General features: G+C 36.4%; 1 protein-coding gene across 13 annotated transcripts; it reads left to right on the forward strand.

Moving 5' to 3' along the window:
* Positions 1–618: 618 nt before the first annotated feature.
* On the forward strand, positions 619–27,686 carry LOC111070770 (plasma membrane calcium-transporting ATPase 3). Of its 13 annotated transcripts, XM_022361641.2 has the most exons (19): positions 619–706; positions 5,871–6,042; positions 6,104–6,298; positions 6,378–6,664; positions 6,737–6,947; positions 7,476–7,517; positions 8,328–8,743; positions 8,837–9,079; positions 9,176–9,417; positions 9,471–9,915; positions 9,979–10,066; positions 10,191–10,504; positions 10,577–10,775; positions 10,845–11,056; positions 11,143–11,294; positions 15,066–15,204; positions 18,355–18,366; positions 26,076–26,144; positions 27,197–27,686. In XM_022361641.2, the coding sequence occupies exons 2-19, from the start codon at positions 5,886–5,888 to the stop codon at positions 27,416–27,418; spliced, it is 3,645 nt and encodes a 1,214-aa protein (XP_022217333.1). In that variant the 5' UTR covers positions 619–706; positions 5,871–5,885; the 3' UTR covers positions 27,419–27,686. The 13 variants fall into 13 exon arrangements, with proteins under 13 accessions (XP_022217333.1, XP_022217336.1, XP_022217334.1 ...); XM_022361644.2 differs by lacking the exon at positions 26,076–26,144; XM_022361642.2 differs by lacking the exon at positions 18,355–18,366.
* Positions 27,687–27,758: the final 72 nt, after the last annotated feature.

Raw genomic sequence — 27,758 nt, forward strand, 5'->3', positions numbered from 1 at the left:
ACCACGACTTTAATAATATTATGATTCTTTCCATGATTGCGGGTGGGGCCAATCCGGAAATGCCCAAGAAAAAGCGGGGCAGGCCAAAGAAGCTAAAGCCCACAATGGATAACATAATGCCAGCCAAACAGCAGCAGCACCAACATACCAACACAAATACCAACTTACAGACAGCCGGATTGTCTGCAATGCACCCGCTCTCGATGGAGCATATTGCATCATCGCCACAGAGCAACCATCAGATGCCGCCCAGTTTGTACAATACGCCGCCACCTTCGCATATATTGTATACAGCATCGGCGTCGCCAATGGCATCCCCAGCACTGAACTGCATCAACCGGAAGACAACTCTGATGGGCAAGGTCGGGAGCAGAACCAAGGGCAGGCACAGGAGCAAGGACTCGGCATGGGGCAACGCAACAGCAAACGCAAGTCGTGCACAAGGCCCAATATGTTAGTCTGGAAGTGTATGAATATGTTTGTGCTACGTTACGCTACTATCGGAACGCCGCAGTGCAGAATAACTTTGATAAGATAATGATAATGTATACAAACAGCTGTCAGAGTCTGTTCAAAACATCTACAAATAGCGGTGTCGGTTTAAAAAGGTTCCGCAGTCTTTCATATATCCGCATGGAAGAGGTTCGTCTTCGGTTTTTTCTCAGATACAATTTTTTTAATAATTAGTGCTCCTCATCTTAAAAGTGTATGTATGTGTACCTAAGTATTGGGCTCGGTTCGAAATTAAATTTTTAAAATTGAACAAAGAAATTTAATTAAAATTAGTTTTGATGAATTTTTATTAAGGTATAATATAATTTTGAGAGAATTGACATAAAGTAAGATTGGTTGCCAGTTCCAGTGTCTTGTTCATCTGGATCATGTTTCTGTTTTTTTTTTAATCTACTATTATCACATTTTCCGCCTGATCTGCCTACTTCAAGTACCATTATCATTGGATTAAATTAATTTGTAAAATACCGGAAAATTCATTAAATATCCGTATTATATTTTTCTGGATATTATGACGTCGAAATTTAGTACCACGTTTTATTTACGGTATGTCGTATCTCATTAATCAACTAAATTCAATTTTTAGCTATTCAATCTTAAATAACATAGCGTATCAAAACGCCATACGCAGGTTTTTTTCTTAAATTTTCGCTCTTTCAAATCGTGGTGGATTTCAATTTTTGTTAATTTTTTGAGGAAGTTTGTTTTCGGTATATTTCTGAGGTTCCAGGACAGGACAGCACCGACAAAACAAATGAAGTGAAATATTTATTTTTCAATCTATTAAGATACTTTTCAAAATGACCGCCAAACCTTTGATTTGTATGTTAAAAATGTCAGCAGCATGGGGAAATGAAAAGGCAGCATTGTTCTGCAACTTTGGCACGAAATGAGCAACAAATCTGAATACCTTGGGAAAATGGATATACTGGACTTGAGATACTAATTGTAATTTCAGGCTCCAATTAATGCAGAAACTACGCAGTCTCTGTTTTAAAGATATAAACGAAATTTTGCAGCTGACGGGTACAAATAACAGGTATCAGAACCGGGATAAATGTATTTATAAAACACAAAACATATGCATTAATAGATAAAAAACATGTCAATCTAGGACAAAATTATTATTAGTGTTTCAATGGAGCTTGGAACAACAAATTTAACATCAATTAAAGGAAATAAGGTATAGAAAAGCCATACGCATAGAAGAAACTTGGTTGACAAGAAACAGTGACGTCACATTTAGTCAACAATTACGTTTTATGCTTTGGCCGTTTTTTCTTTGAACCTTTTTATGTAAACAATGCAATAAAAATGACTCCTGAAAACTAACCAATCTTGTGAAAAATTGATGTATCTATCGGATAAAATTATTTGTTTAGGGCTGAGAGGCCCAAACTAGCTAGTAATATTAAACTGGATATCAAAATTTTGGAATTTATGTTTTAAATTTATGGTATTCAAATGGTATTTCTCGAAACTGAAATGGTATTTAATGGTATTTATTTTTTGGCCGGATGGTATTTTTTATCGTTATCGTCACGGATATATTGTGCCCATTTTTGCGTTATAAAGTGAGCTCCAATTGGATTTTTATAATTCCAATACCGTTTGTCCGCAATTGGGAAAAATCCCATACCGTTTGTCCGCAATTGGGAAAAATTGAATTGGGAATTTCATATTAATGCATTAGGTAAAAATTAGGCATAAGCGTACATACATTTGTGTACACACATGTGTACATACATACATATGTATGTACAAAGAAGAAAAAAGACTACATTATTGTAGGAAAAGGGAATACAAATACAAATAAATTTGATAGTCGAATCCATATTAATTGTGTAATACCAAGAGTGGTTAACCAGAAAAATCCAGTCGAGTCGGTTTGGCTAACAACCCCTCTGTTCCCATTGATATTCGCCGCCTCGCGCCTCGCGCTGTGTCTTTTCCCGTGAGTGTGTGGTGTGGGTGTGTGCTGCTCAATCTTAAAAATAGCTAAAACACGGCCAGCTGCTAAAACAACAACGACGACTCTCTCGTAAAATTAAATAGTTACTCTGTTTCGCGGCGTTTTTACTTAGGCGTGTAACATAAGAAACCATTTTATTGTGTGTACGTATAGAAAACATAAAAATTTTGTGCATACGATACGTGATGTGTCAATGGATTTAGATAGCTAATGCGGTCAGGGAAACTGAACTGGATGTGATATCATCTACGTATGTTCGTATAAACAAGTGGGCTACTCCCTCCCCCCCCCCCGCATTGTCCACGCCCACTCATACACAATAGAAACCCAAATCGTCCATTTAGCAGAGGATAGTTTATAGAATCAGAATCAATATATTCGAGTGTATAAGGTGAATGTGTTGGAAGGCTTGTAAGTATCTAATTCCAATGCCAATGCGGCCAATACCAGTGCAAAGCTCATGACGTCATGACGTATGACGTAAGTTTTCTGGGTGAGACGTCGCTGGCTGGTGCTGCGGCTGCCGCCCTTGCTCTCCGCCGCATCCGCATCCTCATCTACTGTGAAAAAGACTGAAATAATTGCATGTATTAATTATAGGAATAATATTATTAATTAGTAGATTAGTACATAGCAGTATATTTCTTGCATTTCCCCTCCACACCCCTTATTTATCACAGTGGCGCCACCAGCCATACGGCGACTTTTTGAACTAAATGAAAGGGGGATACAAACGATACCAAAGGAGGCGGCACAGTGGGCCGGGTTCGGTTCAGATAACTGTGTCGAAATGAAAATCGCCTAGTGGACAATGGGGTATCCTCCAGTGATCCTCTTATTTGTTATTTACTATTCGACAGCGGAATTATTCGCCAGTTGGCAGCGCATTGTGCTACATGTTTTTTTTTTTTTTAAATTCCTTTTATTTTGCTTATCTACTTAACTATCTTTATACAATGACTTTGGTTGACTTGACTATGCGTATGTATGTACATAAATATGTATGTATATAGTTGGTCCGGTGGCGATCAACCACAAACTTCTCCATACATACATACATATGTATGTGTACATACATATGTATAAGGGCGTAATTCTATTTTTGGATACAGATACCTCACCACTGATTCGTCTGGTATTTACCGTTAGGAATCAGTTAGTACCGGTATAATTTGACGTCATCAGATTGTGGAAGACAGCTGATTGTGAGACAAGCTTCATTATCTTAAACGAAACCCATATCTCATATCACTGATATGGCACAAAAAACGTAGCCGCATCGTTCCAATTCGCTCTAGATAGTCGTCATTTCGTCATTCACTATCTTTCCTCAAAGTAAAATACGAGTCCGAGATAGTGTCTGCTAGAACTTTGCCTACTTCGTTACCTTAAAAATATCTACGGGGTATTCAAATCCGCTTACTCGTACTCATACTACCGTCACGACACTGCTCAGGTAAATTAAAAAAAAAATTACAGATACCCGATAGTCAGTTTATTTTCGGCTAAACATCTATGTACTTATTAAGTGAAAAGAGTCAAAACACGCATGCAGTTTTCATTCAAGGTATGTGGGGAGGACAGAGTGAACGTCACAGGGAGCGAACGGTTGGTTGAAGAGGGGTTGTGTTGTCGGGCTCGATGCTATAGTGAATGGCGTTCATGAAAACGCACTTAACTGGTACAACGCACTATGAGGAAAATTCCCATTTTTCGGGTATTTAGTCATTTTCTTAAAGTATTAAAATTGGTTGTTTTTTTTGGTAAAATATTAAGAAAACTTCAAACTGTAAAGTCCAATACCAAAAATGTTATATAACATAGCACTGTTAAGTCTAACAGCTGTTAAAGTCAGCTTTTGCTGTAGAAAAGCACTTGCTTTAAGATTGCAATATTTTTGCAGCCTATTTTCAAAATGCCACTATTCAAACGCGAAACATTCTTTTTGTGAAATTTAAAAAGGATAGCAATCACATGGGTTTTAACTATGTAATGGTTGTACTAATAATTTGTAGTTGTGCGTGTTCTATTAATATTTTGTAAAAGTAGGAAACGTTCTCAAAGCACATTTCTTGGAAATATGTTTCAAGTTCGTGGAGACATATAAAAAAACCAGAACGGTTGATAAGTGTACGTCCAATTGTATGTCGTAGAGCTAATAATTTTGATTTTAAGGCAGTTTGTCTCAATGCACACTTTTCCGCACTGTCTGCGCAAATTAATTTTTTGCAGCGGACTTCGAGTTTTCAAACGCGCAGCTGTTTGATGTATGGCTCAAGGAAAAAGGCAAATGCAATCAAGAAAATGCGATTCTGGATTTTTTTAAGAAGAGATTTAAAAAAACTTTCATTTTTTAAACATGTGCTATATTTAAATAGTAAAAGTCAAATTGTGTGCCGAAACTTGAATGCCAAATGGAAAAAATGCATGCGGAACAAAAAATATTTTGAAAAAAGCATTCAAATTGGTTAATGAGCACAACAAAAGTATACAAAAGCGACTCAAATAGGAACAATAATCGACAAATTGGTCATCCAAAGTTGATTACTTGTTAAAGGGGTAGGAGCTAAAAAAACAAGCAGCAGCTCTATCAAAAACTCAAGAGCAATGTCTCTTTGTTGATTCAAGCAGCAAGCATAAAGGCCTTGCCCTTCCCATCGATTTTTAAATCCTCTTATTATGTGAAATTGAAGGCCCATATCAAACTATTGAGGATTTCGAAGATGAATTAAGAAAAAACTTAGAAATTTCTATTAATATTAACTATTATTTCTTTAGCTCCTGAATTTCATCAAAATGAAGTTTTTCCAAAAGTAAAACTTTATTTTTATGTATAAAGGAGTTTTTAATATTTAAAAAAAAAATGTATTTTTTTTTAAATTTGTGGGCGGTAACACGCCTACTTTTTCCAAAAATGTTTTTAGGGGTGTACATAACATTAATATAAAAACCGCATCGAAAAATCTTGCTTAGTTTAAAAGTTATTAATTAATACCCGAAAAATTGGAGCTTTCCCCATAGTGCAACGGTATCACTTGGGAGTAGAGATGGGCGCGGGCCTCGCAGCAAAAAATTTTATTTTTTGTATTCATGTAATAATTGCATTAGCGGGCCGGGCCGGGCCCTATTTTAAACATGACCGGACCGGGCCTATTCGGGCCTAAAAATTTGATTGCGTGATCGGGCCAAGCCGGGCCATCTCGACTTGGAAGAGAGTCGGTCAGTAGATTGTAACAATAAAAAAAATTCAAATTCAATTCAAAAAAGAATTTCATTAATTAATTTTTAAATAAGATGCTAAATTAGAGCCCAAACATAGATCAGATAATAGATGTGGTGATTGGCTTTACATAACATATGTTAACATACCGAATCTCCTTTATAGTTTCCACAATAACAAATGGCAACTATAGATGGAAGACCGGCGCAATATGGAATATCACTTAAGCAATTACGTGAGCTCATGGAGCATCGCGGACGGGAAGGTGTAGCGATGATTGGTGAATTTGGTGGTATTCACGAACTCTGCAAAAAGTTATACACATCTCCGAATGAAGGAAAGTACTTTCATATTACTTTCAATTGGTGCGAAATGTGTTCACGTTATATTCATTTTAGGTTTAAGTGGCTCGAAGGCTGACGAAGAGCACAGGCGCGAGACGTTCGGCTCTAATATAATACCACCGAAGCCACCGAAAACCTTTCTAACACTGGTCTGGGAGGCTCTTCAGGATGTAACACTTATTATTTTAGAGGTAGCTGCATTAGTATCGCTTGGTCTATCTTTTTATAAACCCGCCGACGAAGATGCACGTAAGTGTTTGAATTCCTGATCCTAGCTATAACAGTTGGCAGCCGAATCTTATGATTCTATATATGTATTTTGACACAGCTTTACTACAAGAGGAGGAGGAACACCATGGCTGGATCGAAGGCTTGGCCATTCTCATATCTGTTATTGTAGTTGTGATAGTGACTGCCTTTAACGATTACTCAAAGGAGCGACAGTTCCGGGGCTTGCAGAACCGTATTGAGGGCGAGCACAAGTTTTCGGTTATCCGAGGGGGTGAAGTGTGCCAAATTTCGGTTGGGGATATTCTCGTTGGCGACATTGCGCAGATTAAATATGGCGATCTGTTGCCAGCCGACGGTTGCCTTATACAAAGTAACGATCTAAAGGTAAGGCTATTCCTTATTCCCTATTAGATTTACTTGGATATATTTGAATGTGCTCCCGTGTTTTCCGTAAAGGTTGATGAGTCCTCGCTAACTGGTGAATCGGATCATGTCAAGAAAGGCCCAGATGTTGATCCCATGGTTCTATCCGGAACACACGTGATGGAAGGCAGCGGAAAAATGATTGTCACCGCTGTCGGTGTCAACTCTCAGGCGGGTATTATATTTACACTCCTTGGAGCTGCTGTCGATGAGCAGGAAGCTGAAATCAAAAAGATGAAGAAGGGTATGTATCACAATACACATGTCACAATAGTCTGTCAATTAAGATTCACATTGATTCAGGAGAGTTTACATACATATGTGATAAATTCGGCTATAACGTCAATTCCAATCCAATCCACTTTGATGTATATACATATGTATGTGCTCGTATGTTTGTGCAAACACGTCATAAGTCTTGTGGAAATTGCTAAACATGTGAACTAGCTATAGTAAAACCGATCTCACTAAACTGCTGAAAATATTTCTATTTTAAATATATTTATTATTTATTATTTTTTGTTGTTGCTATTTTTTTCATATCCCAATTGTCATACGAATTGCGAATTGCATGATGTGAATTGATTGATCCATCATTGAACTCCTCCATCTACCCAAATCAACCAACCAACCAATCTACCAATCAATCTACCAACAAACAAAAATCCAACAAAAATCTACAAAAAAATCTAATAAACCCCAAATAAAATTAATCGAATTGACTAAAATGGAATAATAACTGAACGACATGCACATCCCTATTGATATTCAGAAGCTAAAAAGGCCAGCAAACAAGCAAACAAGAGTCTGACAGGTGAATCACTTCGTAATTATCTTCGTGTTATGATTTTCTTTGTAATCTTACCTCATATGTATATACAGTGATAAGGTCCCTATATGCCCCCATATATTTATATGTATGTACATATGCATCTGAGCCTTAAGGGAATTCTTTACTGCAGAAAACGCGGACTAATCTGTTAATTTACGTGGCAGGACCAAAGTAAACATAATTTTCTGCCTCACAAATGAGCAAAATTAAGTGAAACAGGTTTCGACCAATCCACTTCTTCGGTTTAGGAAAATAAACAATCTACAATATGGAGTGGCCTGGGATCTTGACCCCATTCAGTCTTAAACATCAGCTGAATCGATGTTTAATCGTTGATATTGACGGTGCAGACAGATTACTTTTTGAGAACAGTTTTATGAAAGGAATGATGGATTTTTTGAAAATTTACTATAACTGATTTAAAACGATGACGAAAAATGGACATTGAACAGGTATGGGATGAGTTTGCTTATGCCGACTGCTTTTCATCCAACCATCAGCCATGTCGTTCCTTGACAACTTTCCAGGGGGGGACACTGACACTTCGTCCTAGAAAGCTTTCACTGTATATGCATATTGACGTCCGTTACCCCACCCCAGTCCGACACTTGGCCAAAGGTCTTGCTGTCTTGCAACAATACTTACATACGTATATTACACGATTTGAAAGCAGATGAGTATACAGTGTACAGTGGGCCTGTTTATCAGTCATTATCCGTGACGTTGTATATATGAGAGAAGCTATGTCAAAATAATTGAATGTCACACCATACCTTTTTGCGGACCACGCAGGTGAGAACGATGGTCGAACCCCAATGAAGGGCACCCAAACGCAATCGTCGACGCAGCGGCAGCCAGTCAGCGAGGGAACCAAGTCCGAGTCAGATGGCAACCATGTGCCGCAATCATCCTCGACATCAGCACCCGCTGAAACAGGACACAAGAAGGAAAAGTCCGTGCTGCAGGCCAAGCTGACGAAACTAGCTATACAGATCGGTTACGCTGGCTCAACCATTGCCGTGCTGACGGTTATAATTTTGATAATTCAGTTCTGCATTAAAACGTTTGTGATTGACGAGAAGCCCTGGAAGAACACCTATGCCAACAACCTGGTGAAGCATTTGATTATTGGTGTCACAGTATTAGTAGTGGCGGTGCCTGAAGGACTCCCCCTGGCCGTAACCCTGTCTCTGGCTTACTCGGTTAAGGTTAGTTAGATTGTCCCATCGAAGACTATTTGAATGCACTCGTCTCACAGCAGCTGTCTTTTGTTTTTTTCTCGATTCTTGTTTTTCCAATAGAAAATGATGAAGGACAACAATCTAGTCCGTCACTTGGATGCTTGCGAAACTATGGGCAATGCCACTGCCATTTGCTCCGATAAGACTGGAACACTTACAACCAATCGCATGACCGTGGTGCAATCCTATATCTGTGAGAAACTATGCAAGGTATTGCCCACTCTCAGCGATATTCCACAGCATGTGGGAAATTTGATTACAATGGGGATATCAGTGAACTCGGCATATACTTCAAATATCATGGTAATGATCTATCTATATCTATTTTCACCGATGTTTGGCTGTTAACGATCCTCTGTTAATTGTAAACTATGTGTGTTCTTTTTGGTAAAAAAAAAGGGTGGACACAACCCCGGAGACCTACCAATTCAGGTTGGAAACAAAACCGAGTGCTCTCTGTTGGGCTTTGTCCAGGCACTGGGAGTCAAGTATCAGTCTATTCGGGACGAAATTCCAGAGGATAAATTCACGCGCGTTTATACATTCAATTCGGTTCGCAAGAGCATGGGAACGGTAATACCCAGACCGAATGGTGGCTATCGGTTGTACACGAAAGGAGCCTCAGAGATTATCATGAAAAAGTTTGTATAATCCGGCTAACTGGTCAGTCTGCTTTAATGTGCTGTGTCTACAGATGCTCTTTCATTTACGGCCACGAGGGAACCCTGGAGAAGTTTACAAGGGACATGCAGGAACGATTGATACGTGAAGTCATCGAGCCAATGGCATGCGATGGTCTACGCACCATATCGGTTGCCTATCGAGACTTTGTGCCTGGAAAAGCAGCTTTGAACGAAGTCCACATTGATGGCGAGCCAAACTGGGACGATGAGGAAAACATTATGACAAATCTTACCTGCCTTTGCGTCGTTGGCATTGAGGATCCAGTGCGTCCTGAAGTCCCGGACGCCATCCGTAAGTGCCAGCGTGCTGGCATTACTGTCCGTATGGTCACTGGAGACAATATCAACACAGCACGCTCAATTGCCAGCAAATGCGGTATCTTGCGTCCCAACGATGACTTCCTCATTCTGGAAGGCAAAGAGTTCAACCGACGAATTCGGGATACCAATGGCGATGTAAGTGTTGCCCTTTTACGCCTCTGCCTCTGAATTAAACAACTAATTTGTTCATTCCTATAGATTCAACAACATCTTATTGACAAAGTGTGGCCTAAGCTGCGTGTTCTGGCCCGCTCATCTCCCACTGACAAGTATACATTGGTTAAAGGTATGTATTACAGTTGATGCAAAGCCAAAGTTTAATGTCAGTTGAGTCTATTCCGAGTAGCTTATAGTAGATAAACGTACGAGTAGATACGAGAAATAACTTTAATTTATCTACTTTATCATAGGTATCATTGACAGCGCAGTGAGCGAGAATCGTGAAGTGGTTGCTGTGACAGGCGATGGAACTAATGACGGTCCAGCTCTAAAAAAGGCCGATGTGGGCTTTGCCATGGGTATCGCTGGCACAGACGTTGCCAAGGAAGCCTCTGATATCATATTAACCGATGACAACTTCAGCAGTATTGTCAAGGCTGTGATGTGGGGTCGGAATGTTTATGATTCCATAGCGAAGTTTTTGCAGTTTCAGTTGACAGTCAACGTTGTCGCTGTAATTGTTGCATTTATTGGTGCGTGCGCTATTCAGGATTCCCCGCTCAAAGTATGTCCACGTAAAGCACTGCCTTTGCAATAATCTAAACTCAACTAAACTCCATCCGATAATTTATTCTAGGCAGTGCAAATGTTGTGGGTTAACCTAATAATGGATACATTAGCATCGCTTGCCTTGGCCACTGAACTTCCGACACCAGATTTATTGCTCCGTAAACCCTATGGTCGCACAAAACCCTTAATTTCCCGCACAATGATGAAAAACATTTTGGGCCAGGCACTTTATCAGTTGTTTATAATATTTTCGCTGCTCTTTGTTGGTGAGTCATATTCTATTCATATTACTTCTATAGATCATCGCCTAATTTCTTGTACTAATTGCGTTGTAGGCGATTTGATACTCGATATTGAATCCGGTCGCGGACAAGAGCTTAACGCCGGCCCAACACAGCACTTTACCATAATATTCAATACGTTTGTCATGATGACCCTGTTCAATGAAATAAATGCCAGGAAAATCCATGGGCAGCGCAACGTCATTGAGGGACTTTTGACGAATCCCATCTTCTACACTATTTGGATATTCACCATGATATCGCAGGTATGTGGTAAATCTTATTGTTGAATAAGCTTTTATGAAATCGTTATAAACGTTAACCTGTAACCGTTTAATCTGTTCAATGTAAGGTTGTAATCATTCAATATGGAAAAATGGCTTTCTCAACAAAAGCTCTATCGCTAGACCAATGGCTCTGGTGTGTATTTTTTGGAATCGGCACACTTGTGTGGGGACAACTGATTACGTCTGTGCCTACGAGAAAATTGCCCAAAATACTATCGTGAGTAAATGTTCCTTGTTATAACGCTTATAAGACCAAAACATGCTTTTAAATGGACCTCGGCTTAAAAAAATAGATCATTCCATATATGTACATATGTATGTACACACATACAATGTGCAAAGCCACTAAACCTGAATAAGAATTAGGGAACCGAACGGATCAAGTAAATGACTTGAGTACAAATACCTACTCTGCCAACCTTAGAATCAGTCAGCAATAATACCTATGTACGAGTATGCTATAAGATTAATTAATCGGAACCAAATAGGGATGTACGCCTGTATGGCAAAACTTTGACAGTGATTCGGTTACATGAGTTATTTTATGTCTGTCCCTCGGAATAGAGATTTTTGGAGGTTGCACTGCTGCTTTGCTTTTGCCTCAGCCATATATCGGAATATGTATTCTATATTGTATTTATTGTTTCGTTTCTGTTCGCGTTGGAATCGTTACGAAAATAGCTCTTTAAGGTATATCATGTATATTTATGTATTATGCTTCAGTATTTTAGATTGTACACAATAAAATTATTAAACAATCGCCGCTTCAATTCACACTTTTACATTTAGTATTTTATTTACATAGTATTTTAAGGCATGTTGCTTTTATTAGCTCGATTACAATTAGCTTAATACTAAGCTCATAAGACATATATGTATGGTATTGTTAATATTCCAAAATATACAGGCTATGCAGGTATCCGATAAAAAATTACCCAAGATGTAAGTATGTTTAAGAATTTCCCATTTTCCAAATTGTCGACATTATGATTGTGTCAAAATTGAGAAGAATTTTACTTATTCATCTATATCCATTTATATATGTATGTGTGCACATGAATGTACTTAAATTGTATTAGTCTCCCTGCCGTATATACATATGTATCTGTGTTCGTACTTTAAATTATATTTGCATATTGTATTGTACTTATTTATGTTATCAAACACGAACATTTACATAGTAATGCCACCACTCTCTTAAGCTATAAACTGACTTGCATCTGCCAAAGCAAACATGGGCTGATTTTATGCAAATAAATATTTTTAAATAATAAAAGAATCTACTAAAAAAACAAATTCTAAAATAATTTTGCTCCACTAAATATACACACATACATATATATATCACATAACTCATTTAGTCCCTGGTGTTGATTTTTCGACTCTTTTAATAGTGGCAGGGGGATAAATCATGTAAATATAATTTATAAAAAAAATTTTAAATGAAATTTTAACATTTTAGGCATTGTTGCCATAAGCTTGTCCCATGGCGCGTATCTAAATAAACACCAAACGCGATGCTTTGCGCCAACACTTTTTATGCTACAATGATCATGTAGAATGTTAAAGAAAAATTCTTTTGATCTTTTTTTTGTGGATGCTGCGCTGCAGATGCTTTCGATTTTCCATCATGCATAACCCCATATGCCAAAATGTAATGGGGGATATGGCTCCGAAAACCATAACAGATATCGTAGTGTGATACCTCTCAATTGCCAATAAAGTTGGAATGTTCCATTCTCATAAAACTTACCATTTGTTGATTTCGGCTTTCGGCTCCCGGAGGAATCAAATTTCTTGTTTCCTGCTACCTTTTTTATAGTAAGCTTTCATCCTCAGCTAATTTTGAATGTTTATTCGGCTTAAATTTGGATTCTTTGAGAATTAGTTTTCCCAAAACTGCACAATTTCTCCTTCTTTGCTCACTAACGAACGTCTTTACCAAACCAGAAGTTGGATCAGTGCATTTTGTCCCGTCTATGTGGGATATTTGAACTCTTCCAGTCGCCTTGAACTGAGCCACAGTATTTTTTAGAAGCCTACGCTTTGTGTGAAATTAAAAATTATACGTTTTTTAGTTTCTTGCAAATCGAAATTTTAAGAAACCCCAACGGGTCCCCGTTTGCTTCCATCACTTAAAAACTGTAAATACCCAAACTGGTCGAAATGATAATTACATGTACATATGGGCAGTTCCGCCAAAAGGTCCACCAGGCCAAAAATCATAAAAAGTCAATAAAAACCGATTTCTATATAATTTTTTCCGGATATTTTTTTTTTAAATTTATTGAAAGGTAACTTACTTTATTCACATATAATTTCATTAACTTTCATCCTAAAACCTATGAAAATAAGCAAAAGTTCACGTTTTTGGTATTTTCTGGTATTTTTATAGACATGTTTTCTTTTACTATTATCTCCTAGGAAGAAGATGATTCTTGACAAAAGTTTCTCCTTAAAGTCTTTCTAATATATTAAACTACCTAAAACCATTATCAGAACGTTGGTCGAACCTTGGCTAACAGTATATTTTTAGGCTTTTATAATCGCGGAATTTGGTAACGTAACGCCAGTAACGTTCGCCAGATGCCTCCGCGGATTTTTAACAAAAAAACAGGAAAAGTTTTTACATTTAATAAGTTTGAAAATTAACTCTCAATACTTCATTTATTAGCACTAAAAATTTTATACAGATAGCCCTATCCAATTCGCAGAGTTTTGCCATTTTGTACCCCAACCTCGAAAACCACTTCTGTTTTATGTAACGCACTTTTAGGTCCTACTTTGGCTTATATCTTGAAAACCGTACGCTCGATTATTGCCATTTTTCTGGAGAACATAGGTCTAACCAAATTATATTCAACGAGGATAATCTTTTTTCCAAATTTCAGCTTTTTGACTATTTTTTCCAACATTTTGTAACGTAACATGTAACGTAACGCCAGATAGGAACTGCCCATATGTGATTACTTAAAATATGCAAAAGCTATTTTCGCCCTTTAGGTACCATACATTTGTGTACATATAAGTAACATAACCATTAAAAACCGAGTCTTGTATCATATATGTTTTAAGTTTCAGCTGAAACTCAACCCAGATCCTTCCTTCTCTTTGTTGTCAGGGCTGGCGTTAGGTGTTATGACGCTCGGGGCGTATATATACATATACATAATATATGTATGTATCAATTCGGTTTTAAAAAATTGTTTTCTGTGATGAACAAAGTAGAAACAAACGCCAAGGCAGCAAAATTGTTGAATTTTGTAAATTAAATTTGACTATAAAAAAAAGAAAACATGTTTTTGTTTGTAAAATATTTCGAGACAGAAGCAAGAGCCGTATCAAACAGAATAATGAAAAATTTAGTTATTTTTTTATGTTCTGGTGTAAAGTTTGTAAACGCATCTTGATAATTTGTCAGATGATGAGTCAGTCCCAAGATTTTTAGAAAGTTTTTTGGCAACTTGCAGAGCAGATTCAAGCCAGTATGCCTGTAGCAGTAGTCTAGAAATGCAGCACAATTTCATACTGATAATGTGGCGGCAGCGATATTTATGATTTGAAATAAGATGTCATACCAAGCAGAAATTCGAATGGCATAATTTCATCAGCCAAGCATTAGGCTTGGAAACTGTTACGCTACAAAAGGCCGCGTAAAATGTAAATATTGAATAGTTGTGAAATAAGGGTTGAATTAAGAATAAATTAGTATTTGAAAGAAACGTACATTGGCCAAGTTGCGAAATATAAACGAAAAGCCATGTTTGTTGTGCTCAATAATATAGCAAACATAGGAACGATTTAAAGATAATACAATCAAACTGATTTCAGTCTCATTTTTCATACATGTACATAAATATATGCATGTACATGTGGGCATATACATAGTATAATTTTTTGGCCCTGGCTGTGTGAATCATTTGGTATACATTAACACAGACACTTGACAGTCTTGAATGCACTAAATAAAATGGATGATATTTTTCAGGTGGGGTCGCGGCCACCCCGAGGAGTACACAGATGCCATGAATTTAGGTGAGGAACGCTTCGACTCAATTGATTCCGATAAGAAGCCGAGAGCTGGACAGATTCTATGGATTCGCGGCCTAACTCGCTTGCAGACTCAAGTAAGTATCACTTTCCGCCTATCCATTTATGTTCGTGTCGAGAAGTTAAAGTTTACTCTTCGATTAAATAATGAGTATAAAACTTGTGTAGTCATATTTTAATTTTTTAAATTCAATTTTCGTTTTTTATAATTCATTCTCGGCTTTTCCGTTCAATTTACATACCTATATTTACATTGATTTACATTAAATGGGTATTTTATGTGCCCTTATTCATATAATCTTCTCATATGTTACACAGATATCTAGGTATAATTTATTTTCGATTTCTTTAGACGCGGACATATAAAATACGTACTTCATATGTCTTTGACTTTAGTTTTAAGGCTGGTTTTCCAAAATACATTCGTTATGGTCGCATTGCGAATGCCAATGTGACTGTTTTCGGCTATCCAGTATTTCCGATATTGAACACCGATAATACGGATAATCAATGACAAAAATTCAAAGTCAAAAAGTCGAATTGTATTTCGCATGCACCAGGCGACGTGTCCTCGTGTTGTGTCAAAATCTTCATTAATTGGCTTTGATTGAGTTATTGCGTTGATTTTGTTTAATCATTGGTATACAAGATATGTATGTATGTTACTATGTTTTGCCATTATCGTTGTTTACGTTCATTTTTTTGGACTCATTCGTATGTACATACATGTGTTCTGTCAGTAGCTACATTACTTACTGGGCACCAAAGACACATGTTGGGTTTTGGGCCATGACAGAAGAGACAGGATAGGATATATGTATGTATATACATATACATATATACATATGTATATATTTATATATATATATGTATATATAACAAAAATAAGTGACATCAAGGCATGGAAGTTTTGTCAAAAGTTAATCATTCATACGTATGTATGTATGTCTAGCGGAGTAATTTCAAAGGAGAATTTTCGATTCGGCATGCCGAAGACTTGATTTTCTTTGATTCACTTAAGCTTTAACACAATAGATATGTACCTAATCTATGTACATATGTATGTATGCATGTATGTATGCTGCGAATGATTCGAGGTGAAATTATTGGGTAGGGTAGGCCTGGTAGTTTGTTTTGCAATTTTGTTGCTTTTGGCTACTATAATCTTTCCAAAACTTTGTAGTTCGATTTATGTATAGCTTATTGTTGCAGTAGACAAATTTGATCACCAGCCTCTGCATCTACAGCCCTTTCTCTTGCTCTCTCTCCCTCTTGATCTACAACCCCCTTTTTTTGTTCTCTCTATCTACCATTCTGAATCCACGTCTGACTCCTTTCTGTCTGATTCTTGTACATTTTGATGCTTCATGTCTGGATCTACATACATATTTCCCGTTTGTAGTTTTTAAGCCGTCATTTGTTAAACACTTTGTAGGTACATCTACATACCTGGTAAGCAATACATTTCCCGATTGTTCCGACAATTTTCAAGACGAAGAAATATGGAATATTCCATTTCTGACCTTCATGGTAGACTGTTCGGCTGTTCATACCATTTTGCTCAAGTCGACCAGCAAGCAAATGCATCCCTTCATGGAAATAATTTATTATTTACCAGTTGCTTAGATTGTGTGATTGGAAAATTATCACACATATCCAAATAGAGTGGCAGAGTCCTTTCTGACACCACTGAGCACACTCTCACACCATTAGAAAGGCTTAGCATTAACTGAGACTTCAGTAAATGTATCCGTTATACTCGTAAACAATTATCTCTGCTCGGCATTACGTTCTTTACTTTATTTTTCAATAACTTCCATGTCTTTCTACCCAACTTGTCAACTTTTTCAACGATTGTTTTCTATTCAGATGTATGATTCGGGTAAACATATGTATGTATGTATGTATGTATGTATGTATTTTTTATTTCTGAACCATATTCAATTTATAGTTTAGTCCTTTAAAAGATCTTTCTTTGCCCGCCAAATCTATTTCATACTCATTTAATTCTATCTTTTTTAGAAGCATGTTAGAACATACATTTATCAGTCTTTGAAACATTTCTCTGTACTCTTTTGCATATGCTACTATATTCACAATGTACAGCTCCATAATCTTACCAAATATAAATAAATAAATGCCCATGTTTTCGGCCCTACCGAAACTTAACATGTATACTCTTTTCTTAATTCCTCCATATTGTATCTAAAAATAATATGTATAAAGCAGGGATGCGGTATTCGCTTCGTCCGGTCAGATACAATCGGCGATTCAGCGTTCTCATTACATCCCAAAGAACCGAATGAAGCAGGTGACGTAATTTTTACTTTGCCAGACCCAGAAATTTCAGTTTTTTTCGCGCTCCCTCTGCAAGAAAAAGAAAACTTTATAAACTGAAAAAATTAATTTCAGATATAGCAATGTTTTGCGACCAAATTAAACAAATATTCGTCAAAAATTGTGTAGTTTAAAAACCCGATTGCACAAGAACTCTATGTCTGTTTTGAGTGATTTTTCATGTGCTGATTTGAATCCGCAGTGCTCGCACTCGGTTTTTAGTGATTCGGGGCGATCCGAATCTGACTGAAGGAGAGATTTATATTGATTGAACTCATTAAAGAGGATTCATGCAGCGCTCTACTACATACACAGTAGTCTTCCGACTCCAGTTCTTACTCGTTTTTAGCTAAGCGACAATCTTCATATATATGTTCATACATATTTATATTTATGAAGGGGTCCTCTATACCCCTATGATACATAGTGTGTATGTACATTTTTCTGTGGGGCGTCTTTGGGATACTGCAAGGCTCGAAAATATTTTGTGGATGTGTAAAAGAGTATACTAAAAATCTAACAGAGGCACCCTACATAACAATTAACTAGTATCCTCAAACCTATGCAAAAAAACTTAAAAATATTATACAAATTGATAATATTCATTTCATATTTTTCGTCCTTTTAAAATGCTAAAATCCAATCCTGAATGTTTGATTGAACAAATAACCAAATTGCAATTTATAAAAATAATTGTATACCTACTACAAAAAAATCATATAAAATAACTACAAATAAACACTAACAAAAATTAAATAATCAAACAATAACTTGACGTCTGATGTGTGTAATACATATGTACATCATAAACATAATTGATAACTGATAAAACAAAACGTCAAAACCGTGCATCATAATTGAAAACTCGCGCAAACTCAACTAACGACCAGATTTCAGTACCGGTAAGAATTGTCTATATGATTTAATGTATTGGCAGCTAGACAGTGTTTTTTTTGTATAACAAAAGCCCATCCTGCTCCTTATTATGTTTATTTTCGATTCCCATTCAATTACACACATGCACACCCAGACATCGAAGTTTCGTTGTTTGCGCTTATTTGCGTTTACTTAGTATACTATACTACATAACTACATTTATGGCTGTATTTTTCTCTGCCACATTTACTATACTATCAATTAGAGTCGCTACAAACAAAACAAAATAAATTTATTTATCAAGAACATACATACGTACAGCATTGATTTGTATGTGTGTGTTTGTTTGACTTGTTCTGTTTGCTTTGGCTACTGTAAATACATACCTAGTGAAATTAATTGTAACTTCTGGAATACGGAATACTTAATGGTTTTACATGTCTACAAAACATTATTCTTCAATCGTAGCATCTTTTATTATTTTGTGTGAGTGTGGTTGCTTGATTTAAGGGGTGCTATTACCTGTCACTGCTTTTTACTATGGACTGTCCATATCAAACCTTTATTATATTCACCATCAAATAAACTTTACCAGTTGATATTTTGCGTGCAGCCTTGGCCACACAAAAGAAAAAGTGCATCATTTTTGTTTTGTTTTATGGGTGTATCACATACAAATATGTATAACTATAAGATGGAAAATTAAAAGCCAAAATTATAGTGCTGTTAATGGTCCTTAAAGCGAGTCAAGCAATCAAAGCCAAGAACAACATGTACATATGTACATAACTATTACATCTGTAGGCAGGGACTTTTTGGATTTGGCAGTCTCTGCCAATCTTCATGTGCGCAAGTCTGGTGGAAATCACAGTGTGTATGTATTCTCCCATACATAAACCTGCTGCCTTCATAGACGTTCTCTTTTGCACTTCACAGTCCCAGGCTCGAGTCGAGCAGACATTTTCCGCGTCATGCACTTGCAATGTATGTTGCTTTTGCAATTCTGGGGCATTTTTTTGTACACTTTTCCCATGTGCAGGTGTCATGCACGATCGGTGGGAGCATTTCGGATTAGGACGTGTGCATGTACAGCTACGGTCACCTAAACTGCCATTATAGAATTCAATAGGATTTAGGCAAATAATTCTTGAACCACTTGCTAAAACTTTAGTCTGTTGACGGACTAGCAGTTTTAATAATGCTTTTGACATTCCCACATAAGATTTATATGAGAATAAGATCCAGTTGGACATGGCAACTCGTAAATTTTTTCGGATTAAACTAAATTCCTAGCGAGCTCTTTGGGTGTTTCCGGTCATTATTGTGTCAAAAGATACTACTGCATAGGATTGTAAAGTATTCTCAAGTATCACTTCATACACATTTTCGCTCAATACTCCAACGCCGGACTAGAAGATACTAGCTCATATAAGCAGGGCCCCATAGTGCTCAACCGAGCATGCCCAATGATATTTTTTCATGATTTTGGGTGGTAATCGGATTTCCGTGAATGTGTATCTTACAATATAATACAACTTTACTATCCTCAGTCAAAACTATTTTTCGTAACTGTGACACAGGTCAGCCCACATGCGTTTAGCTAACTTCAGTCGTACACCCATGTGCTTTATGACAAAACTCGTAGGTTTCTTGGACTTCTTTCATTTATATAAAATGTAATCAACCGTCTACGAAATATCACTTTACTGATTGAATGATACTTTTTTTTCATAATTTTTAAGGATATACTTAGGTATGTTCTTGCCTTCAACAATCGCCGACCATCCTCTAACAGAGAAGTTTTTTTCATACAAAATCATCTTTAAGTCTACTTCTTATAGTTAATAGATTAGAAGACAATAGTGAGAGTGCATACGACTTAGTTTTACTGATGCTGACTTTTTAAAATGAATTTGTTCTGTTATTGTTAAATAATTACACCCAGCACTACTATTTCTATGATCAGCAGATATCATGGGTAGTTATCTAAATTCATGAAAAACAAGAAAATGGAATGGGATTTCTTCTGTTTTCTAATTTGTACATTCCTGCCTGTGCAATAAGGTATTACATCTTCAATTTGGAATACTGGAAGTGTCTCAGAAACAGTCTTGAAGTGGTGAGGTGACCGTAGCTGTATGTATCTAATTTGTCCGTATATAAACGGTTTCACATATTTTACAAGATTTCTTGATAAAGATTAAGAGTCTAGCTGTCTGACACAACAATCGATATTCCGACTTAAAGATCTGAAAATTAATTAGTACGAAATTATCTGATCGAAATAATGTTTATATAGTAGTTGTGTAAATCTATAATATTTGTATTAAGTTTCTAGAGTTGTTTAGCTAAAAGTGCTACGTACTGATACATTTTTTGCATACGAGTATAAGTTTATACCCTTGCAGTGGGCTACGAACCTTAAGTATATTTTTGCAACGCAGAACAGGAATTCGTTTCGGCTTCATAGTAGAGCAGAGTATATACAAGAATACAATTGTACATATGTGCATACATATGTGTGTAGTATGACCAGTATCTTCAGGGGCATTCCGATTGTTTGTCTGATATTGTGCTGCAATACTGTATTTTTAGGATAAAGTTTGAATTTGGTTGAGGCTATTGAGGCAAACGTACATATGAAACTGTAGCTTATGTGTGTATCCATAGAAATCAGTCCATATCGATCAGTCGGTCTGCAAGGGTATCGAAATCTTTGGATCTCGAAGCTAGCATTTTTATTCTCTTCGCATTTGATAATTACTATATTAATTCGTATCGGATTTTCTTGAAACTGTGACTGCAGACGAATTATTGTTATATGTTTTTATCCTAATGAAATAGAGACACAAACACACATACATATAAAGATATACTCGTACATTTATATCGAAGCATACTCGCATCATTTGAATTTGATCTACAATTTTTACTTTAACATTTTAATTTGTATTATAACTATTGATTGAGTGCTTTGAATTTGAAATGATTTGTTTCTAAAGTAATTATGAGATATTTGTTGTTAATTTTTGTAATTTTAAAGCCGGCGGAACCAATTCGAGAGACTGAAGTGTAATTGACAATTGCAATAAAATCAGCAACCGTTCTACATAAATGTTACATAAATACTAAACTAACCTGCAGTTATACTCGCACTCGACACACTCGTACACTCGAATTTACACAGGGGCAAATACCAAAATAAAAAATGTGTGTATCATTTCATTCAAACATCCATAAGTATGTTGATAATAAATTGAAACGTTCTAAAGGACTTAATTGAAAATTAAGAAAACACTCATAACAAATACCCAATAAGAACATCAATGTTAAAAACGTAGCTAAATAGAGTAGACGACGATGGTACTGAAGTCCATGAAGACATGGAGGACATGGAAAATGAGGCATTAGCCAGTACCCCGCTTCTAATGTACAAACCCAGAACCAAATCAAAAACCTGTGTACTCGTAGATTTATACGTACTTAGCTAGGATTTGCAGCGATTAAAAATCTTCTTTTCTGGGCTTTAGAGCAACATTAATTGTTAAAAAAAAATAAAGAGGAAAAAAATATATATATACATATATGTATATACCATTGTATATATGTATGTATGTATGAATACATTAAAAAACAACAATAATTCATCAATAACAAATGAATTGTTAACATACACGAACATTTTTCCTTCACAATTATGTTATGGGATGGTAAATACGCGCGGTAGAAATTTCTTCAGTGTATAGATGCTAAACTTAAAAAAATTGGATCTAAATAAATCTGTAAACGAACCAAAACAATTGGTACCACAATGAAACCACAACACAAGATTCAAAAACAGCTTTCATCAACAACTACTACTACTACTAGTACTACTATTACTATTACTACTTTCAACTACAACAAACAACATCGACAGCAACCACCACAACAACGTAAAAGGGTCTTCTGCTACGCTCCACATTATGTATGTTACGTACTCTTTCTCTTACTTTGATATCTACTGTACTATCTTCTACTATTACTACTACTACTACTACCTACAACACAAAAACGCTAGTCCAGCTCTCTATTTCCCGAAAGCATTCAAAAGTACGTAACTATATTTTTATTTCTCTGTATAAGAACGACCCATTGTGCACGTCGATAGAAATACATAGTAATAAAATCGTGTCCCTAAATAGTTGACTACTTTTTCAGCATAGTGAGTAGCCCCATTCCGTCGCTCCCTATCTTGCAGCACGCCCCATTCCCCCACCCGTCCGACTGCACAGACTCCGATAGCAGAAAGAATAAGAAACAAAGCGATAAATTAATAAATCAACCTGGGGGTGTAAGAGTTATTATGTACATTTATGTAATGTATCTAAATATCTGTTCGGTACCTCTTTGTGCGTTAGGTATAGTTAAATCCCAATTACATGCATTTATGGACTGCTTAGCCTTTTCCATGAAACAGTTAACAGAGAAACGATACATATTTAGTTGTGTATGAATGTTGGATGAATGACTGAATATTTGTTTCCGTCAAACAACCGATGATTGTGTCAAATATCTGAATTTTATTTATTTTATTAGTACCTAACGACACCGCTATCTACTAAGTTGACACCAATATTGTCAGTGTATGTAAATATGGTGTTTTCTCCTACATATGTACACTTCTGTAGATCACTTATTATTTTTCGAAAGCAAACTTTTCGGTAAGTAGCCACAGATATAGTTCATGGGACGGTAGTCGTAACTGCAGGTTGGTGAGTTTCTCTCATTCGATCTAATATTCGATTCGATATTTGATTCGGCTGTTTAAGCATAACACAATTTTTATCCTTTTTAAAATACGGCTTTTATAATCATATCCTTGCAAAATAACGTACATATGTATTGCGATCAATTAAGCACGAAATATCTTCACTAAGCTGTACGAATAAAATCCAAACATTTTGCAAAGATAAGAAACTTTTGACAGTCCGAAGCTAGAGTTTAATTTTTTTTTTTTGCCCCCCTAACATACATTTGTACATATATTTCGGTTTTACCAAGCTGCTCCTACTTTTCGCCCACTATGCCTGGAAGGGTTGTCTTCTGCAGTAGCATGTAGTGCATACATATTTGGGAAAGAAAGCTTAGATATCTACACCTCCTCACAGATTAAAGTAATGCTGTTTTGAACGTTTATCTAGTCAAAAGTGCCCAATAGTGAATTATAAATATACATAGTATGATTGGGAAAGCCACAAGCAAATTTCTAACACTCGTTCGTCCGCATCTTCCAAAGTTGCCCAATTCCTATTGTCCGTGTCCAATGAACGTACAGCAAAAGCCCGCACCCGCATGACGCTTCAGCTCTGCACGTACGAGTATGCGTATTTAATTTTAACCCCGTGCTACAGCTTTTCCTGGCAATGCAACACTTTGCAGTGATTTAATTAGTTTACAACTTGTCGCGTTTGATCCGATTTTAGTTAAGAGCTTACGTTAAGTCTGCATTTTATTTAAATTCTTATTTTTGATTTATTGATTATTGATTCCTCTTGATTCCTGTGCGTAATTGATGTTTTATGTATGTATGTATGTACTAAAGTTGATAAGTACGTATGTATTGACTGCATTACTATTTTGTTGGTAGTTTTCTTTACGTTTCTGTTTCTGTTCGTTTGTTGTCTAATTTCATTTGTTTCAGTTGCGCGTGATTCGTGCTTTCCGATCGACCTTGGAAGACCTAAACGAACGGCGATCGATGCACAGCTTGCATAGCTTGCGCAGTCCTCGGACAGGCGTGCCATTGGGCGGTGGCCATCCGTTGTACAATTTCAATCTGCTGAGCCCAAATTACAACAAGCACCAGCATCAGCAGCAGCAACAACCACCGCCGCAGCCTCAACAGAATCTGTCAAGCGCCCCGCTGCCGTTGGACATATCTTACATTGACGAAGACCCGCAGCAGCAGCGCACTTTGCACAATGGACGTACTACATCCATAAACATATCCGGCCCGGTCTCCACCACACAATCTACGCGTGTCCCTTCCATATCCCCAGGTTTCTCCGAAATAGCTCACACTTTGCAGCAGCAAGTCCGCAGCAATCACAATGAAACGCACCATTCCAACGGACAGAATGAGACACGAATTTAATTATCTAACTTGTTTCAGCGGCTGTCAGTCAAACAAGGGGCGGACCACATATTTGAATTTGAATTGGTATCGGCAAACCTATTCTCGAACCGAATCCCAAATCAGACTGACCATGACACTCTGAACCTGAACCCCAACAGTGTTGCAATAGTCTAAAAATGCTCGTTCTTATTATCTGTATCTGTATTAGATTATTTTTTAAATACTTTGTTTTTTCGTGCATTTTCCGATCCCAATATCCTATTTATTTATTCACTTGGGGCTTACAAATGTATGTACATATATTCGAAATTCGATCTGTTTGTATCTTCGGTGGTCCAGTCCAGTCTAAGATCACGAAAATCAAATGCTAATTTACCGATGTTTGTCATCGAAGGATTGGAAGTAAACTACACAAGCTATTAAAGCTTTGAAACTTGGACCAACCGTATCAGACAAAAACAAATATTTAATTAGCTTACAGGTAGTTTAGTGCATGAAGAATGCATAAGAATATACATACCTATGTGCGTGTAATAAGAACATTTAATTCACGTTTTGATTCGCTTGCTATACCCAGCCACACTTGCGCTTTGCTCATCAAATTCAGAGAGTCCCTGAGTCTGCAGTATCCAGATAATTATGTAATACTTTCTACGTTCTAGAATATTTAAGCATGCTTTTTATACCATAACTTTGTTTATTTGTAAAAAAAAAAAGAATAATAATAATTTAGTAATCGCATTACTAACTACTGTACATCTAACTGGATCTTGCATATATTGTTTGTCTGTCTGGTTTGAGTGTTCGTATGAATGATTCATAACCTTCAAGGTCCCTCTATTGTCCTTTTCTGGTAGGTATACATACTTATACATATGTACGAATACGATACACACGCGTATTTTTAGTGGTGGTTGCTAAGGGTACTACATATATGTGCCTATGTATGCAGAACGTACATACATATATCCTCGGAACATCCTGTTACAGTATTTTAACCTGGCTATACTTAAAGCATCGCAAAGCTTGTTTTGATTTTTGCCCCAGAACGATCTTAGTTCTTATACCGAAGGATTTGTTATCGTTAATTTAATCTTCTTTCCATTACCGCTTACAATCATACATAGAAAAACGGATAAGTTGGCGCCCATTGAACTGCATAAATGTGTGATTAGCATAATTTCATCCCTAATTTGTAGCATATTAGGAATACGTTTATGTACATACATATATAGCAGTATGTAGGTACATACCTATTCCTAGACAGAGGCCATTCCTGTTAAATTTACATCAATATACGCACACCTGTACAGACATGAGACCTGTCCTAAACCTGATACGCATTTGTGTCTTTATTTCGTAAACACTGACTTAGTGCTATTTTTAAATTTTCAACATAAGCTTATTTAGTACCTATCATCCATTTAAAGATACATAAGATGTATGTATATACATTATTCTAGTATAATTCATGTTAAATTCTTTGTAGCAAACACTTTCTATGGCAGCAACACTTAACTGAAATTCAACCTGTGTCTGTATTTTTCTTCCCCATTTATTGTTTTCTATTTCACTTTCTATCTCTCTCTCTCTCTCTCTCTCTCTTCAATATTAAAGGTGATAGGCGGAGAATTGCAAGAACGCTTGATTCCGGTCCCATATAGCAAGAGCAACACTGATCAAGCTGTAAGCCCCTTCTTAATTTTATTGAAAATGTTTGATTACAAAACCAAAAGGCTCAACCTCTGGCAAAAAATAAAAATGGATAATATACTTGTATGCGTTTGTCTGCTTGTCTGATCCTAAATACTTTTATACTGTATGCTAAACCTATAACACTACAATAAATTAAACAAGAGAAGCCTAAAGATCGAGTATCTATGAATCTGTGTAGAATTTTCTTAAATATTCAGTCCAGTAAATATCAATTTGTGTCAACTAATTTCAAGAACTTAAGAAAACTTTACATACCTATGTATACATATATAACTAGACCTATATAAATTTCGGTATGCCGAAGAATTTGATTTATCTGTGTTTAACCCATTGCTTGCTTTATAATTTTTTATTTTTTAAATACTCCATTATTAGTATTTATTTTGATCTCCTAAGCCTTGGTTTCTCATTTAGCATCGCCTATTTTAAAAGTGTTCTTTTCTAGCACTCTTGCACACTTTAAGAATTTAGCTGAAAATCATACATACCATACACATATTTGCATGTAGTTTCGCATGAGTTTTGAATATACTACCTGTGAATGCAATATCAAACCCCTTCTTCTTGGGGAGGTCAAACAAATCAACTATCTGTAAACTACTCTCCTGCTAAATACCAGCCAACGATATTCTAATGGGTGTGTTCCATGGCACACACACGTCGTGATGGAATGCCTTCGCTTTTGCTTTGTCCGTCTGATTGCTTGGGTTTTACTTATGTAAGTGTGCTTCCACTATTAGCTCGCCATTTGCATAATGTATGTATGATGTATGCCAATACTATGTACACATTTGAAACATAATGCTGTTTATTTATTTTTTTTTATTTTTTGTTATGTACATATGTATACTCGTATGTTAGTATGTGCATACCGATGTACGCAAACAGAATTTATGCATTTGCATTCGATTATTATAATTTTTAGTCTGACTGATCGAAACCGTTCTTCTTATACTGTTGTTTTCGTCTCTCTTGTCACTGTTATTGGTGTTGTTCTTTTCTTTTTATTAATTTGTACTTAGATTCGTGTGGTGAACGCATTCCGGCAAGGTCTTGACGCCCGTTACGGTGAACACACCAACACGTCGCTGGCAGAGGTGCTGCGCAAGCAGACTTCACTGAGCAAACGACTTTCGGAAACATCTTCCATTGAGTATGCCGACAATATACCCGATGAGCTGACTATACCTGAAATCGATGTCGAGCGTTTATCATCCCACAGTCACACCGAAACAGCAGTTTAAGTCCCTTTTAACATACCTTTGCATATACATATACATACGTACACACTAGTACATTTGGAAGTCAACTCAAATCAGTTTAAATACACTCAGATAAAATTGTGTAACTAACTGTACATGTATGTATTGTGTATATCATTATCCAAAGAAACGGAAGTATACTTATACAAAAATCGGTTTACATACAAGATAGCGCATATGAATACGTAGAGATGACAGTACATACGTATGTACTGATGTTAGGAGAATATGAAATGCATACATTATAAAACAAATCAGAGTGCCCTAATGATATTTAAGGCTTACAACAAATTATATAAATATATATGTACATCACTCGGAA

Source organism: Drosophila obscura, unplaced genomic scaffold (genome assembly GCF_018151105.1).
Source record: "Drosophila obscura isolate BZ-5 IFL unplaced genomic scaffold, ASM1815110v1 contig_187, whole genome shotgun sequence".
NCBI lineage: Eukaryota > Metazoa > Arthropoda > Insecta > Diptera > Drosophilidae > Drosophila > Drosophila obscura.

Excerpts from the sequence above, each read along its gene's own strand:
- LOC111070770 (XM_022361634.2), top strand. The coding sequence starts at position 5,886 with ATGGCAACTATAGATGGAAGACCGGCGCAATATGGAATATCACTTAAG. Across the intron at positions 8,744-8,836 it reads CTCTGGCTTACTCGGTTAAG|AAAATGATGAAGGACAACAA; the intron begins GTTAGTTAGATT and ends TTTTTCCAATAG. Across the intron at positions 10,067-10,190 it reads CAAGTATACATTGGTTAAAG|GTATCATTGACAGCGCAGTG; the intron begins GTATGTATTACA and ends ACTTTATCATAG.